This window comes from Pogona vitticeps, chromosome 6, assembly GCF_051106095.1.
Source record: "Pogona vitticeps strain Pit_001003342236 chromosome 6, PviZW2.1, whole genome shotgun sequence".
Classification (NCBI taxonomy): Eukaryota; Metazoa; Chordata; class Lepidosauria; order Squamata; family Agamidae; genus Pogona; species Pogona vitticeps.
In genome coordinates, this window is record NC_135788.1 from 106609708 (window position 1) to 106627734 (window position 18027).

At 43.9% G+C, this 18027-nt stretch overlaps 1 protein-coding gene across 2 annotated transcripts in view; it reads right to left on the minus strand.

Moving 5' to 3' along the window:
- Nucleotides 1–8892: 8892 nt before the first annotated feature.
- The window catches only part of ATP2A1 (ATPase sarcoplasmic/endoplasmic reticulum Ca2+ transporting 1), a 43015-nt gene continuing 33880 nt past the window's right edge, over nt 8893–18027 (minus strand). The window contains exons 18-22 of one of the 2 annotated variants that reach the window (XM_073004542.2): nt 17747–17832; nt 17468–17601; nt 16551–16668; nt 15033–15150; nt 8893–9498 (exon numbers count right to left, since the gene is read on the minus strand). In XM_073004542.2, coding sequence (XP_072860643.1) covers nt 9470–9498; nt 15033–15150; nt 16551–16668; nt 17468–17601; nt 17747–17832 — 485 coding nt within the window. In that variant the 3' untranslated portion in view covers nt 8893–9469. Of the gene's footprint in view, nt 9499–14063; nt 14108–15032; nt 15151–16550; nt 16669–17467; nt 17602–17746; nt 17833–18027 lie in introns of those variants that run through there. The other variant, XM_073004543.2, reaches the window with a different exon arrangement.

Below are 18027 nucleotides of genomic sequence, written 5' to 3' on the forward strand. Positions count from 1 at the left end.
TGTATGTATCCGGCTGTGGGCTGTGAAATTTGTGCAGGCATGTTTGTTGTGTAAATGAATTGCCACCTGCCCCTGGAGGTTTGTGGCTGGCAAACATGCTTTGCAGCTGGTGCAAAGAGATGCGTGGGCACAGTTCTAACAGTCAGGAAGGAAGGATGAAAGTAGACATGACATGGCATGAGTTCAATCCAATGCAGGTCTCACCAAATTGCTACAACATGGCGGGCAGCATATGTGGGTGGGTTAAGCACAACGATCTATTCTGGGCCTGTGGCAACCATAAGCTTCCCTTCTAAAAAGGTTTTCCATTTTAATCTGTGTGTCTGCTCAGTACAAGCATGCAAGATAAGCCCTGGCAGAGACTATGTAGTAGGCATCCTTCAGTCTCGAGAAACTATGGTAACGTGCTCTGAATGGAGGATTTGGAACAGCATCTAGTGTGGCTGAGAAGGCCAATTCGAGAGTGACAATCCCTTCCACACTGAGGACGAATACAATCTGTCCCCTGTCCAGCTCCCTGATTTTGTGGTTTTGGGACTGCCTCTTCGCCTTGGCCTGCAGAACAAGGGTCTCTTCCAATTGGGAGAGGCTGTGATGCACCGCCTGACTCCAGGCTGAACGCTCAGATGTCAGGGTTTCCCATCTGATAAGGTCCATTCCTAAGGCTTTCAGATCCCACTTGCAGATACCCTTGTATCACAGCTATGGTCTTCCTCAGGGGCACTTTCCCTTCAGTAATTCTCCATACAGGAGATCTTTTGGAATCCGACCATCAGCCATTCTCACGACATGCCCGAGCCAGCATAGACGTCACTGTTTCAGTAATGTATTGTGAGACAGGAGGCAAGCTGAAATTCCCACTTGCTGGAGCACCATCCCTTCTCATCAAAGAGACAGAGGATGGAGGGAAAGGAGAATCCCAATCGACTCCTGTAAAAATACCTGAGGAGTCTCTACAGAGTGCAGAAATAGAGGGAGTAGAGGAAGAGTTAAGAGAGATGGAAATAAAGGAGGAAGGGTTAGAAAAGGTAGGAGAACGAAGTGAAAAGAGGGAGGAGACTGAAGCGGGTATAGGAGAAGTGAGAGGGAGGAGAGACCAGTTACCTGCAGGTTGGGAATGGATCTGGTTGCAAGATCCATGGACTCAGAGATGGGAGAAGAGGCAGATTACAGATGAGGTCAGTGATACCCCCTCGACCCTCTTATTGGGGAGAGGCTGAAGCAGGAGAGTGGAGAAGGAAGTTGAGAGAGGAGAAAGAACAAGTAGAAAGGGAAACGAGAGAAAGAATTGAATGGAGAGCACGGGAGATGAGGAGGCTGGCAGAGCAACAACAGACTGTGAGACCTTGGAACCCAAGAGAGGTACCCAGTGGGATGATCCCAATGAAGACGAGGCCGTGCCCTTGTTGCCTATGAAGGGATGAATGTCACCCAAGTTACCAGGACCCTGGAATACCAGTTACAGCAACCCTTTTGTATTTGACGGTTAGAAACCCCTTCTTGACCCGTTGGAGGAAGGAGACAAGGAATGCTCAGACGTTCAGGACAATTTTTTATTTCTTGGTTCTAAAATAAATGTTCCACAGTTTCTACTGCAATCTGTGTCGTCTGAAATTATTGGAGAAAAGAAAGATCTTACAGTTGAACCCTCACATGTATAAATGCTAAAAATACCAGCTCATTCTAGGACTACTCTATTTGGAACTTCTTCCTGCCAGGTGATACCAAAAAATGCGTCGGAGACAATGCATATGGAAGGTGTTCAGCTTCCTCTCCTGCCATGCACAAAGGGTCTGGACTCACTGCAGTACAGGAGTGTGCTCAGGGCACAGGCTCTATAGACCTGGATCTTGGTGTATGCCATCATCCTCTTATTGAGCCATACTCTCTTTGTGAGTCTAGAGAACATGGTGGCTGTTTTGTCAATGCATGTTTTTCATGCTTAGTCATTTGATAACAGTAGGCAGTAAGGAGTGAGAAGCTGAATCTTTCCATCAATTGTGTTTTTCTACCTGGATCAGTTGATGCTGAGGTGATTATCTATTTATCCTGCACTAACCAATCATTCTTTCCAGCCTTTGAATTCAAAAAGAGCCCCACCTCTCTGATGAGTGTTCTCTTTCCTTTTCTTTCCTCTCTTGATGGCAGATGCTTCGTTGCTGTTGATCTGTTCAGTTGGTTGTTAGTATGTATGCAGTAAAGAAAGCAGCACATACAAGTCTGTAATTTCAGGTTTAATGCAATTGCTGTAATTGTGCAATGCAAGTTTCAAAAGAGCTAGCCATGTTACCCTGTTTCATCATGTATAATAAAAATGAAACAAAAATAAAAATGAAGTCTTGTGGCGTCTTAAAGACTAACTGTTTTTTTTTTCAGTGTGAGTTTAGTGGATTCCAGCCCACTTTCTCAGATACATGGAATATTTAGCCACAGGTTTACATGCAAGAATATATTGTGGGGTCTCAGTGAAGATGAATACAAGCAGAAAAGTGACATTTCAGAGTGAGAATAGGATTATATAATACAATATTCAGTGAGCTAGAGCACCAGGCTGTGGGATCAAGTGTCGAGATTTTAGTTCTCCACTGTGCTTTGTAGAAAAGCCAGTCTGTGTGGTCTTGTTCAAGCTACAGTCCTAGACTTCCCCCAGAAGAAGAGAATGGTAAATCATTTCTGGGTATTCCTTACCTATGAAATCCTGCAAAGGATTGTTATGAGTCAGAATCAACTTGACTGCAGATAATTGTTATTATTAATGAGCTCTGAAAGTGTACATTACTTAAATATCCTAACATAGCTAGGATAATTAACCATCTTGCACAGGCTGTCTTTGAAGTGTAAATACAGTATGCAGTGTCCTAGAAGTGATTTGTATTCTGCTGAATTAGTTGCTGATTCCATGGCCAAAGTCAATAACATGTCTACAAAGATTACTGTACAATGAAAAACAAGTTTTTCTCATTTAGGATTACCTTGTCATCTATGGGGGTGGGGGCTGTTTGCTAGTTTTTCTAATTAGTGCTTCCTACGTAGAATATCCTCAGAATTATCCTACAATTGGCCAAATATTTTGACTTCCCAGATCACATAGTATGTTCCCAACAGGCCAGAATGGCAAGCTCATTTTAATCTTCTCTGGTGGTGGGCCTCAGACGACTAAGAACACAGAAAAACAACATTTTATATTGCTCTTCCTTTCTCTTAATCCAGTATTGACATAAAGGACATTGTACTCTTAACAGGAAAACAATTGAACTGGAGTAAGGGTAAACGTCCCAAGCCAATTTCTTCCCTTTATTTGATTAGTGACTGTGTTTTCAAGTATTTATTTAAAGAAATACTGAAACCATCACATCCCATCAGAACATGTAATTATGCTGCAGTCAGCGACTAAATTAAGGAAATAATTCCTCTGGTGCCAACATTAAGAGACAATTTGACAACTTCCTTATTGTCTTACTTTGTGTGTTCAGTTTTACAGGAAGCTTCTGGGCATGTTGAGAAGGGAAACTCCTCACACTAGCAATTAGAAGGCACTGTGGAGCTGCTGACTGAAATTAATTTGAAATGTGGTGCTGTACGAGAGCCTTGCACCTACCCTGGATTGCCAGAAAGACAAACAAGTGGGTCCAAGGTCAAATCAAGCCTGAACTATTTCTGGAGGCAAAAATGTTGAAACTAAGGTTGTCCGACTTTGGGCACTTCACGAGAAGGCAGGATTCTCTGGAAAAGACAATAATGCTGGGCGAGGTGGAAGGCAGCAGGAAAAGAGGAAGACCAAATACGAGATTGCTTGACTCTATAGGAACCCACAGGCTTGAGTTTACAAGAAGTGAGCAGCACAATTGAAGACAGGACATTTTGGAGATCACTCATCCATAGGGTTGCCATACATTGGAGGTGCCTTGACAGGACATAACTGCAACGTAATATCATTTACCAGAGATGTGTCTTAAGGCAACAGTCCCCAACCTTTTCGGGACCGTGGACCGGCTGAGGAAGGCGGGCATCCACCCCACCCTCGTGCGCCTGCGTGAAGGAGCATGCGTGATCTTGCACAGGTGTGTGCTCGCTTTCGGGCGCATGCTCAAAGCAGTGGGGAGCATGCATGCGATTGTTCCCCCACCCCTTTGTACATGCACTGGAGCACCCCGCAAGCCTCTGTGTGCGCCCCCCATCCTTTCTCAGGTACATGCGTGAAGGGATGGGGGAGCGCTCATGCATGCACATGCGCAAAGTAGCTGGGGGGAGTGTGTGTGGAGGGGAGGTCTGTCTTCACAGTCCGGCTCAGGCCACGGACCGGCACTGGGCTGCAGACTGGGGGTTGACAAACTCTGCCTTAAGGTGTGCCTTAACCGCCCAGGGTAGATTCATCTAAATGGGTGGTATAAAAGCCAAGTAAGTAAGTAAGTAAGTCAGTCAGTCAGTCAGTCAGTCAGTAAGTAAGTAAGTAACGGGCATTCAAAGGAAAGGAGAGGTTGTCTATCCAGACCACAGGATTTAATAATACAGCAACATCTGGAAGTGGCAACCACATTGGTGGGGAGATCCATCCATCAATATGGGATCAAGCTAAAATAAGAGAGCATTCTAAACTTCCTGGGCAACCCTCCCACAACCCACAGTAACCAGTCAGCTGTTTTATTTTGCCTGATTCACAGTGGTGCCACAAAATGTAGTCCTTCCTTGCCAAAGGGCAGCGTAAGGTATGGATGTTCAGATTTCTAGCAGCTATCATCATTATCATCATCGTCATCTTAGAACTGCAGAGCTGGAAGGGCCATATACAGAATAAACAGAAGAGTCTCTACGAATTGCTTCTAAAACAAGAAGGATCCAGAACAGGAACAATGCTGAGGGGGAAACAAAGCATCTTGAACAAACCTAAGAGCCCATCTTGAGCAAAGCTAGTACCATTGGGTACAAAGCCAGCAGAAGGACAAACGTGAAAGCTTGGTGGTTCTACTGCTCTAGTTCAGAACGGTGTTTCTGTTTGTAAAACCTGGAATAAAAGGCAAAAGAAAAATGCACTTCAGGAGTGCCAAACAGGTGGCATCTGGAACTTGTAGGTATAAACAGGAACAGTTCAGCAAATGTCAGTAGAGGCACATGGCTGGGTAGAAAACAGTGCAACCATCGGGATTACACAGGACACTGCAGATCAGAGAAACTCACGATGTTGACTCTATAATTCTCCCGTGACCTTTTCATTGTCATAGAATGTAGGCCAGCATGTCCTCCAGGTTCTCAGAGTCTCTGCTGAAATCAAAAGAAGGCTGAAAGGCACAGAGTTGACCCTCAAAGGGCTGGAGTCATCAACTGGGGGGGGCACTGTCCTCTGCAGAGAGCCCATCAGTCCTCAGAAGGGCAATGACAGATAGCAACAAGTGGGGAGAAAACAGCTTCTAGGAGGGAGCTTACAAGGTTTATGCTTGCTGTTGGGGTGCCGTGTGACTTCAGAAAGCATTGGCTTTTCCAGAGCTCCCAAAAGCCTGGCAAACCCCACAGGCAAATTTAAAGTCAATGCAGATCACAGTAGTTTGATTAGAAGCTAAAGTAAAAGCTCAAGTTAAAGCAAAGAGCTCAAAAAGATGCATTAGGAGTGCATTCAACACTCTAAGTAATAGATTTCTTAGAGTCAGGTAGACAAGGAAGGAGTGAATGGTCCAGCAAAGAATGCAGAGCCCCTGGGTCTACCGGTAGGGTTATAGGAGTTCAGAGACAGAAAGAATCACAGGGTACAAAGGAAAGAGGAATTAAGAGAACCATGGAAAAGCAGGCCACTGGTCAGTAAGACTATCATTGCTTTGGGAATGAGGGGGTTCTGGAATGACTTCCAGAAACTGAGTCCTCAGGAACCTGGCTGGAGACAAGGGCAGATGTTCTTGAAGTATCCAGAACATTAACAATTATAACAAGTCTTGGTGACAGCCTGCTGTGTAGGAACATTCTCCTGGAAGTATACCTGTGGAGATTCTCAGCCATCCAGGTGAGGTTATCTGAAAGTTGAGTCGTGGCAACTGCACTTCTTTCTTATTAAGTTGAAACTTTTTGCTACTCATCCAAGTAGCTTCTTCAGGCTGAGAAGAGTTGGTGGGAAATCCCTAATAGAGTACTGTATATTCTCCGCCTTGGTTTTGTTTCCACCTGGTCTGAATAGGCTCCTTATTAGGGGAAAAGGTCTGGGGTTGAGGGATAATCCCACTTCTGCAGTCCTTCACCACCCATTGTCATGGGCCATTAACGGGTCATTAACAGTGGTCTTTCTGGTGTGTGGTCCTAATCTTTGTGGGGATGGATGAAAGGGCAGCATGACAAATAGGAGACAGATCGTATCTAAGGCCTCCATCCCTGTCATTTGATGACCAAGAAGTACTTATTTTGGACTGAGAAGATAAATGGCTTGAGGGAGGGGTCAGGGAGGCCATACATGTGCATATAGAGATCTTCATCAAGAGTTTATTAATGCTAGGAGGGAAATCAATACATACACGCAGGGGCCAGAGCTGATTCAAGGCTCTGGTGGGCCCTGGGCAAAAAGTATATTAGTGCCCCCCATGCCTTACCTCTCACTTAAATAGGTCACTCAACATGAACAGTGTAATAAAACATAAATAAGACTGACTTGCTAAGAAATTTTGCAGTAAAAAAGTAAACAATGCTTAGGTAAATAAGCAACATAACAATGAAAAGAAAGTCTCCCTTATGAGGGAGGGACGAGGCAAGGAAAGCCAAAAACTGAGCTTTGAGACACTCTGCACGTGCCCAGAGAAGAGGAAAAGTTGTGCACATTGTGTGCAGAACATGCTGAGGGTGCAATCCAGGGCAGGTCCCACATGGAAGGGAGGGAGGGAAGCTGCCTGTCAAGTGGGGTCACAGGATGTTGGGCTCAGGTGCAGGAGGAGGTGGAGGGCTGCAGGCACTTTGAAGGAACAGCTGCCGTCCCCAGCCAACTGAGGATGCTGGTGGGAGGAGTGCCTCTGAGCCTAAGCAGAGTGTCCCACAGGTCCTGGCTGGCCTTACCCCCCCTTCCTCATCTGATCTCTTTCGGGAGAGGTGGGTCTTGCTGAGGTGCTTGAGCTCCAGAACAGCACTGGGGTGGCCAGGGGTGGAGACAGCAGGTCCCTGAGGTGCAGAAAGGCACCTTCCTCCTTGCCAGGCAGTGCTGCCCAGCAGCACCTCCCACAGGTGTGCCTCCCGCTTGTGCAGCGATGCCACCTGGCACAGGAAGATCAGCCACCCCAACGGCACCGCTGAGCACCGCGCTGCCTACCATCCAGCCAGCTGTGCCCTCACAGTCTCCAACAGCTCCCCACGGCTTGCTGGCCAGAAGCACTACCTGCACGCACTGCACCACTGCCTCAGCCAGCTGTGCCCTCGCAGTCTCCAACAGCTGCCAGCCGGTGGCGGCTGCTGCTGCTCAGGGGACTCCATCCCCCTACAGACCGTGGGCCCTAGGCAAATGTCCCCTTTGCCCTCTGAATAAAGTACCCAAATTATATCAGAAGAGAAGTCCAAGTTCCAGAATGCATAGGGTAGCTTTTATAGACGGTTACATGAAACATCATAAACACAGGATGCACCCAAGCTGAAATTTCTCTTTGGCATCTGGCCTGTCAGCTCAACATGATAGACATTATCTGGTATCTCCTCAGGCAAGGGTATTCTTGGCCTGTTTACTCAAAGAATAGTATGCTTGTGTTTATTGTTTTATGAGGGCTTCTCCATACCAAAAAAGGTGCAAGAACGCCTACGTGCCTTCACACATTATAAAGAATGGTTGTTACCCACAATATACTAGGGCTTAGCTATATTACACCATATAAAGAAAGCACATTGGCTATTTTAGAACATTAATACATTTGCTAAAATCTAACCCATATAGTTATACATTAAGAGTAACAATGAGGAGGAAATCTCCTCAGAGTTAACCCATTTATTAATTAAATTCTTAATGAATTTTCTACAGTAAAGGATGTAGAAAAAGTAAAGAGAAATTTAGAAAAGGCAGTACAAAAATAATGGAGGGCCCCATGTTATGGAAAAAATAATAGGAAACAAGTGGAAACAAGGTTATATTATGTGCCGGGGGGGGGGGAATGAGGATTACAAGATCTATGAAGGTCCTATAAAATATTATGTATGAGGGAAAGTTAGGTTAGTTAGGTTAGGCATCCTTCAGTCTCGAAAGACTATGGTAACGTGCTCTGTATGGAGGACTTGGAAGAGTCTAGTGTGGCTGAGGAGGCCAATTCGAGAGTGACAATCCCTTCCACACTGAAGACAAATCCAATCTGTCCCCTATCCAGCTCCCTGATTTTGCTGCTTTTGTGACTTCCTCTTTGCCTCGGCCTGCTGGACAAGGGTCTCTTCAAAATGGGAGAGGCCATGATGCAACGCCTGCAATAAAGCCTTGCCTATTGCTGTTGGTGACATCAGCTTTCTTTCCTCACCACATCTGTCTTTTTTCTTTCTAAAAGAACACCATTCCGAAGGGCACAGATGGAACACCTGCACAATGTTGGAGGGGGTGGGAGGGATTTTTTGGGGGATCGCAGGAGAAGCCCTCAGGATGGATCCACTTTGATCCTGGATCCAAATATAGATGAAAGATCGGGTAAGGGCAATGTTTCCTTTTATCTCTGATGGCATTTTTCCCATCAGAGATTAGTAATGTAGCATGTTAAGGAAAGGGGGCGTCTAATAATTTATCAACAGAAATGTTCATCTGCAATCAATATTATATAATGGGGTGTTACCTACTGTGGGCCACTGGGGAAGTTCTATCACCGTAAAGTTTTGACATTCTGACATCACCGTTATTCTAGTTTCAGCTTCAACCATCCCTAGCCTCTCCATTAGACTCAAGTATCAGAAGAAAAACCAGAAGCATTTGTTACAGTTAAGAGTTTATTCTTTAATATCAATAAATAAGCAGCTAGAAGAATCTCTTAATTTCCTCCAAGTTGAGGAATTTCACTTGTTTGTTGTTCTCTAACAAAATGTTTCTTTCTGTTTATTGTGTGCATTAAAAAATCCAACCCCTGGCTTGAGGTGGGTTCTAGTCATGTGAAGAGGAGAGTGTGTGTGTGTGTGTGTGGGGGGGTGAACATAGTTAATGGAGGTACTAATGTAGAAAGCAGCCGGGATAAGGTGTGTGTGCAGGGGGCAAGGACGGGCAGGTGGCTCAAAATGTACAGAAGCCAAGTAGCTAGTGGTGTCTGGGGAGGAGAGGGAAGCAGATGGGCGGGAAACGGCATGGCAAATGCCGGCGTCATGGCCCACACTGGTAAGTCCCTGTTGAAGGAGGCACAAAGGTGTGTGTGTGGGGGGGGAGAAAATGGCTATTAAATAAGGGAAAGGCACAGAAGCAGAGGTGGGAGCAGCAGACATGGCAGTGGCATAAGGAAAGTGGGGAGATCTTCATGGTTAAGGGATGAAGAGGTCATTTCCTTGGTGACCCAAAGGTTTACTTCCTCTTCTTTTCTTCTATATTTTCTATAAAAAAGGAAAAGAGAAAACAGAGTAAGGGACAGAGCCATTGATAGATAGGACAAGACTCCACAGTGCAGTAAGAGGGACACCCTTGAGTAGGCCCTTGCCAAAATCAGGTTGGGAGTTCGATTCCCCACGGTGTCTCCTTGACAGGGGCTGCTGGATTTTATGATCTATATAGGGTCCCTTCCAACTCTGCAGTTCTAACATTATTCCTAAACATGTGCTCTTTTCTATATGCAAGATGAGGGAGGGACACAAATACTACATGGAGGGCAGCTGGGGAGAAAGGAGGAACTGTTTGCAGATTTATCACAAACTAAAGCTGTCATTCCAGTCTGCAGCAGGGGAAGGTGACGCCATATGCCCCTGTGTGAATAATGTAGCTTTACTAGGTGGGTGCAGGACTCATACAGCAAGAAGTGGTCTGTTTCCCCTCTGCTCTTTCCTGGTTGCTACCAAGTGATGGCAGAGGGAATACATTGCTTATGTGGGGTGGGGGGTGGGGGTACAAGGTAAACATATTTGATATCCCCACAGCTCTTTAAGACAAGCACCAGAGGTGCATGGCCTGGCCTAGAAGGCAGTCTTCAGACTGTGGATCTTGGGATGGCACAATGGGGTGGGGGGTATTTTTCCTTTTCTTTGGGCAGCAGCACACAGACACTGTTCTGAATATTCTTTCATACTTAAATTCTGTCCAAGTACATACTGTCTCCATATACCTATACTGAAAGTCAAAATGAAAAAGCAAAAAATGAAATGGTTCACTTGTAAATCTCTCATGGTGCTCTTACAGATTTTTCTCATGGAAAGGGTAAGCAGGGCTCAATCACTGGAGTTAATTTGCAAGGGGGCACGATGCCCCTCCGCAACATTTGAGAAGCCCTCCAACCCTACTTGGCATATATTTTTATGGGGCAGAGGGAGATGAGATGGAGCCTTTCCCTAATGCTGTGCTCTCTAGATGTGTGGGGTTACAGCAGACTTGCTGACTGGAAGTCATTAGAGGTCTGAAAATCACTCTTTTACCTATTGCCAAGATGTTAATGTATGTATCCAGGGCTTTGAAGGTTCTTTATCTGTGCCTATACAGTGGGGTCTTGACTTGAGAACTTAATCCGTATTGGAAGGCAGTTCTCAAGTCAAAATGTTCTCAAGTCAAATCTGCATTTCCCATAGGAATGCATTGAAAACCATTTGATCCGTATCTGCTCTTTTCCGTCCATAGAAACTAATGGGAAGCTGCTATTCTGCCCACGATCACTAGAGGGGGATATTTTGTTTCTTTTTTATTTAGGTCAAGAAAGGTTCAGGGAAGGCAGTGAAAATACAGTCCAGGCAGTACAGTACCAGGCAGTCCGAAGACTGTCTCCCAATCCACTCTCTAAACGCTGGGAGGAGTGAGGAAACAGACAGGCACCCTTTTCACTGGCCAACAGTTAACTGAAAGTTCACATTTTGCACTTTCCCTGCCTCCCACGTGGGTTTTTTTCAGTTCTTAAATCAAATCTAAGTACTTAAGTCAAGTCAATATTTTCCTATGAGAGCGGTTCTTAAGTCAAAATGTTCTTAACTCAAGCCGTTCTTAAGTCAAGACCCCACTGTATCCCTCTTCAGCGGCCCTCTTCCCCACAATCAGGTAAACTGTGTATAAACTTAAATTACACATAAAGCTTTGGCTAAATAAATATTCTATTCCATACGTCTGAGGAAGTAGACTGTAATCCACAGAAGCATAAGCTGAAATAAATCTGTTCATCTCTAATGTGCCACAAGACTTTTTGCTTTTTCTTCTGTTTTGTTGGACATCTGAGTAGGCTGACAAACTGCAAGAATGACCCACTCTAGGAGAAAAGAAGAACAGGCTCCTCCAGCGGATGTGGGGCTAATGGCCCTATCGTCCTTGAAACTATATGGGCAGATGGGACTCAGTAGTCTAGCAACATCGGGAAAGAGGTCTGTCTCTCATTCCAGGCCTCTGCACTGCTTGTTTGTTAAAGCTGTTTTTCCCCCTCTTAGCACAAGGGAGCAGGAACGGTGGTTCCTGTGAGGCAAACCCAATGGGCGACTCCAAATTTCTCTAACTGGAACCTAAAATAATGCCTGTATTATGGTTCCCCCACAATCCTGCAAACACTTTATTCTTCTTAATAATGTTAGGAATAAGAACATCTAATTTGGCTTAAGTTAAAATCTGATCCTAAACGTATTTACTCAGAAAGAAATGAAGTGTTCTCAATAGGATTTGTTCCCTGCGAAACACGCATGGGCTTCGGTCTCAGAGAAGGTAGCAGGGGGGAAATGAAGACCTTTGAGATGTTCACTCACCTGGTTTAAGGCATGCTAGCCTCACTGTCAAGAACCTTAATGAGGAAATGCTTATCTTTATGAGAACCCTGTTCTTTCCCCACAGCTTTATTTCCCTTCCCGAGCCATCCTTACCCCACCTCAGTGTGGAAACACACAACAGCAAGAATAGCAGATCCAATGAAGAGGTAGCAATTGCAGGTCACCCTCCCTCCACTCCAGCAAATGTGGCAACAAGCAATTGCTAATTTAAGGCTGGCCAGGCATGACATGGAGCAACTAGCAAGGGGTAATGGAAGATAGCTGAGACACAGCCAGAGACAAGGATAAGCAGGCCGGACTGGGAAAACCTCCCTGTTCTGTGCACACAAAATGAAAGCCAGCTAGATCATTGCTACTTTGATTTAGATGCAACCAAGCTGCTTAAAACAAGCCAAAGGGGGTCCTTTTTTGTGTGCACAGAGAGAGAAAAAAGCAACATCTCGGAGCTGATGGGGCAAAAGAGAATCAAATGCCAACAAGGCCCTGTATTAGGCACAATCATGGGTCCAATCAGTCAGTTGAGATCAAGAATTGGGAAAGTTACTTTTTGAGCTACAGCTCCCAGAATCCTCCAACCAACATGGCCACTAAGCATACTGACCATGGGATTCTGGTGGTTACAGCAAAAAAGACAGTCACTTTTCCTAGTTATGAACCGCATATATACCGCTTTCAGTTTTCTCTTCTTGGTGAAAACTGGGAACTGTGTGTGAGAGACAGATCTTACTCAGAGGGAGCATTAGTTGCATTTTATGCACACTGGCAATATTGGTGTTTTCCCCTCTGTCTAAATGACACAAGGCGTAAACCAGTACCAAACATGCCAATGTGTAAAGGGGATGTTAAACCACTTCTGAATACTCTCTACTTGGAAAATCCTAAATAGGATCACCTTAAATTAGAACTGACTGGATGGAACACAGTTGTTTATTATTATTATTATTATTATTATTATTATTATTATTATTATTATTATTATTATTATTATTATTATTATTATTATTATTATTATTATTATGTCTGAGCTTTTAAAAGCTACTACCAGGAGGTGTGGGGGGTATTGATTTCACTTTGTACTGTATAAGTAACAGGCGAAACCCTCTCCAGTTGGAAGCTTTCAATTTAGCACAATATTACTTAAAGAAAAACCCTTCACAAAAACAGACAGATCATTTCTAGGTTTTTCCCCATATTTTTAAAATAGTGTTTTTTTTAAAGGCAGCTGATTTCTAAGGTGGATTAGCAGTAAATGTCTGCTGTCTTCAGAAACTCAGTTCACAACTAATCTGCTAAAAGCAAAGGATTGGGGAAGAAGATGCAGCAGGCAAGATCATTTTCAAAGGATTTCTTCAAGCTATTAAAATATTTTAAATTTTTTTAATGAAATGCTGATTTCTTAAGAGAGAATAGAAGTAGGGTAGAAAGGACAGAAATCCCAGTAAGGGCTATGCACAAAGCAGGGGGGAAGAAGTGTTCCATCTGGATGAACCCACAGAAAGAGTATGTGTACAGAATTCAGTAATGAACGATTCTTATCTGTACCATGCTCACAATTGCTAGGGTTTGGGGAGTGGGAGATACGACAGATAAATTAGCAGTTTCCCTTGCTCACAAACAAGGGTTCCCTTGCAGGCGAGTCAACATGAATCTCTGCAAAAAATTAAGTTTGAAATTTAAAAAGAATTAGTTATTAAATGAATATGGCCTCAGCATCTAAAATCTGCACAATCCACACAAACCACTAATTATAAAGCTATCAAGCTAATATACCCTTTGAATTAGGGATTTTACTTGTTTCACTTATACAATGTCAGGCCTACACTGATTGGATGTATATGCCTTAATTATTCTCAATTATAATTTACAGTTGAAAATAGGGACCATGTGCTAATTACTGCCACATCATTACTGGAAAATTAATAGAATTAATATTTGTCTTGGTAGGAGTGGGATGAGGCGCAGAATAATTCTTATTTTTCAAAGCTCTTCTCTTTCAGGAAGAATCTCTCTCTTGTCCCACCAGCCACCATTAATTCTGGGCACCAGTTTCCTGGGTGGTTCCAATTGCAGCAAAGAGACAATTCAAAGCAAAGAAAGAAACTTTTCCCAGGGCACCCACAACCCCACACTCCCACCCTGCAGTGATGCCAGGTCCTCCCAAATGGATGAACAGACAGAAAGGAGAATAAGCAAGACATGCGGGTCCAATAAGATACCTGGGAGGCAGGATACAGGAGAATAGAGGGGGGAGGAGTTTATGCTACAGGAGGGAAAGGATAAAAGAAATCACAGTTAATAGATATCGGGAAGTAGGTGGGCAAGAAGGGGGAAGAGGTGATTAGCTGGTTAAATGGGACAGAATGGGACGGAATGGAATGGAATGGATAGAGAAGACAGGTAAATGGCAACCCATCAAGGAACCCTAAGATCTACTTAGGGGCACTGGCTATGGAATAAAGAGAAGCACAGATTATTCTCTCTCTTTCCCACTGACCTAGGGCATCCACCAAGTCTCCACTTAGACTACATGACAATTCCCATCTACTCTTCCCGCTTCTGCTCCAGCCAAGGACAGATCACTCCATGCTTAGGATTCAATGGGAAACACTAGTGTCTAGGGACACCCAGACCACACCTGAACTCCGAAAGAGAAATGTCTCTTTCATTGTATCAATAAAAATCTAAAATTCCTGGGAGCGGCATCCAATTTCCAAAGGCCTTGTTCTGCTCAGAACCCCAAAGAGATCACCTGGTAGGAGCCAGAGTGACCAAGCACTATCCCTCTGTCTACGATGGGCTGCTCTTGATGGGTGCAGATGGAAATGATGAGGGTCAAAGGAAAAACATGGAGGGAGGAAAAAACTGAGAGAAGAAAGGCAAGAGGGGAAGGATGTTTTTACTTTCTTCTCTTCGTCACCTGAGCTTGGAAACATTACCTTTTTTTTTTAACTATACGTCCCATAACTCACCAGCTAGCCACAGTCATGCCAGCTAGGAGTTCTGGGAGTTGTAGTAAAAAAAATTTAACTTTTCCAAGCTGTGTTGGTCACGGTAAAGTTTTTTCCACATGCGCCATTTGGTGCTCATGGCTTTGGTGAAAGGGTGAGAGAACGTCTTGGGGAGGAGACAAGGGTTGGGACCGGCCTGGGGCACAAAGGTGAAAACTGAAGGTAGGGAACGCTTACGCTCCAGGTAGTTCCGGGCGACAAATTTGAGGATCTCATCCAGAAAGATGACAGGCAAGGAAATTTTCAGCACCACCATCCAGTGGTGCAGATCCAAGTGTGTCAGTTTGAAGATCATCTGGAAGGAATCAATGCAAAAGAGGCGAGGTCAGTGTTTGCCACCAGCCCCAGAAGTCAAGAGACATGGATGCTCCTTCTTTTCAGTGCCATGGATACAAAGGTTGAAAACATTTCTGTTGGATTAGAATACCCAGAATCCCCCAACCAGAAGGACTAGTACAATTCTGGGAGTTGTAGTCCATAAAGGTAACTTTTCTGAATTCTGCCTATATAACTCGGTGCCACTTTGCATGAGCAGTAAATAGCAGAATAAGTTATTATGCTAAATGAGGTTTGATTGATTGATCCATCCATCCATCTCTCCCTCCCTCCCTCCCTCCCTCCCTCCCTCCCTCCCTACCTACCTACCTACCTACATACATACATACATACATACATACATACATACATAATACCCTGCCTTTCTCCTTAGAAAAGGACCCAAGGTGATTTACATCATTAAAAGGCAATATTTAAGAACAAAACAATGAGTATGCAAAGGTAAAAGGCAATATATAAAGCTAAAATATAGAATTTCTATATTTCTATTTCTATAAGTATAGAAATATTAATATTAATATTCCTAATCATTATGCATAATAAGAGACATTGTGCAAATGGCCCCGGATTTACATAACTAATGGAGGGTACAGAATCTTGGTTTTCTTAACTAGAATTTGAGCTGCTCAAGGGAACACTGCTTTAATTTGTTTATTTTATTAATCAGAGAGGATATGCAGCTCTCTGAATGGAGATACTGTCATTAAGCACTGTGGGTGTTTCATCGGTGGAGAGGTGTGAATGGGAAGTTAAACACCTTCTACGAGTTTGAGTGCAGAGATGGCCTTCCAGAAGTTACTGGACTGCAACTTCCAACCTTGCTTATGTTTGGCTACAAGTATAAGGTTAGACCAAATGCAAGTTGTAATGCAACAACATCTGGGGGGCTGCGTACCTGCTGTTATCATCCTTCTGCGACCCACAGGCTTGTCAAAGAGCCTATTCACCCCTACATGGCTACTTTTTAATGGCTTTTTTACTTTTACATGGCTATTTTTAAGAGTCAGTTAAAAACGTGGCTCTTTAGGCAGGCCTTCCCTCCCGCCAATTCTTGATTGTACTTTCTTGGCTTGTGTTGTTTATCCTCCCATCTTGATCATATTATTATTGTAGATTTTAATTGTTGCTTTTATTTGTTTGTGCACAGCATATTGTTAGCCACTCTGAGTAGACTCCTGTCTAGAAGGGCGGGATATAAATCCAATAATAAATAAAAAATACTCATCAAGTACTGAGCATCAGGGAAATTGAAATCAAGAGAGAGAAAGAGGCTGTGCTATTGGCACCCTTAACTTAATATTTGGTAGGACCTCCCTAGAAGGAAACCTGGAACTGAGGCCATATCAGAGCAACACTTACAGGCAAGGGATCAACGTAGAGGATGACAAAGTGCAGAGACATGGAGAGGCAGATGGATCCCAACAGCCAGATATTGACCCAGGGAGGCATCCTCACTAAAGACTGATTCTCTGAAAGACTGTGCATGAGAGAGAAAGCAAGAGTCGGAGATTAGAAGTTAATACCTGTTATCTTTGAAACAGGAATAAAACCCAGCCTTAAGTAAAAAAGTCAGTAGAGATTAGCAGAGGTTGGTTCTTGAAATATAAGTTGTCAAGTGTTTGGCAGGGGAAGGAGGCGAAGAGTGCCAAAGGAGGGGATGTGAGGTGAATGCATACCTCTCATCACATATGCTCCCTAAAAGGTTTCAAAATACCTGAACAGGCCTCCAATCGAATACAAATTGTCAGATTTTCCCATTCTTGGCAGCGTAGGAAAAACGGCAGAATGTGGTAGCTTGGCTGCCCAATATAGAATGTGGCAGTATGGGTGTTAACAGACAATCTTATTTCTCTTTTAAATCTGGGATTCCCCAGAGTGACCCTTGTGGGCACCACTGTCCCCAGATATTTTCTCTAGTCCAAAGCCCATTGCATTGTCTGGCTTTTTGAAAAGATGATTTCTCTTGCTTGACTACCTTGCAGCTACCTAACATTTTGGCTTCCTCCAAATGCTTTTGGATCCATTATAGATGTCTGAATGTGGACATATCCATGGGGTGTGTGTGCACAACATAGAGGTACTGAAAAAGGAAGAACGTGAATTGGAGGCAGGGATCCTAGAAGAGAGAAGTATTTTATTGTCCTGAAAAAATTACAATATTCTTCTTCTGTGATTATAGGGTGGAGTGTGTTATTCTTGTGTGTCATTTGGAGGTCCTACCCCAGAAATAAATTTGGTAGGAGGATAAGGTTTGTGTAAATTAAATTTGATCTTACCTGTTGAGTGCATTGCACATCTCAATGGTGACCAGGACAGACAAAGCCATGGTCATTGGGACCGAAGACTCAAAGATTTCACACTCTACCCCTTCAAAGTCAGGGTTTTCTTCTGTACATTGCATGAAATGGGACTGGGGAAAAGAAAGAAACAGGCGAGAAGGGAAAGCAGGATTAAATACAGAGTGTGGCTGCCCAGTGTAAAGAAATCCCCAACTCTCCATACAGTGAGATTCCCTTTCCCCAACAAGAAGTTCTGCTCAGACAGGGAAAGCTCACCAGCTGGTGGTAGGTCACGGCAGGACCATCTTCAGCGTATAAGAACCACCATGCAGCGGCACCAACAGTGGCAGCTCCGACATATCCTGTGGGGAGTAGAAAAGGAAAAGTCAGTGACAACAAAAATTAGAGAAAAGTACTGTATCTTGGAGAAGATGCTCTTGGAGTGGAGAGTGCTGAGATGAATGCAGATTATGAATAGCTCAGTTCAATTCTTTAATATGAGCTATTGAGATCTGCAGTAAATATGGATTATTGTTTCAGATTTAAGGTACTGGCTT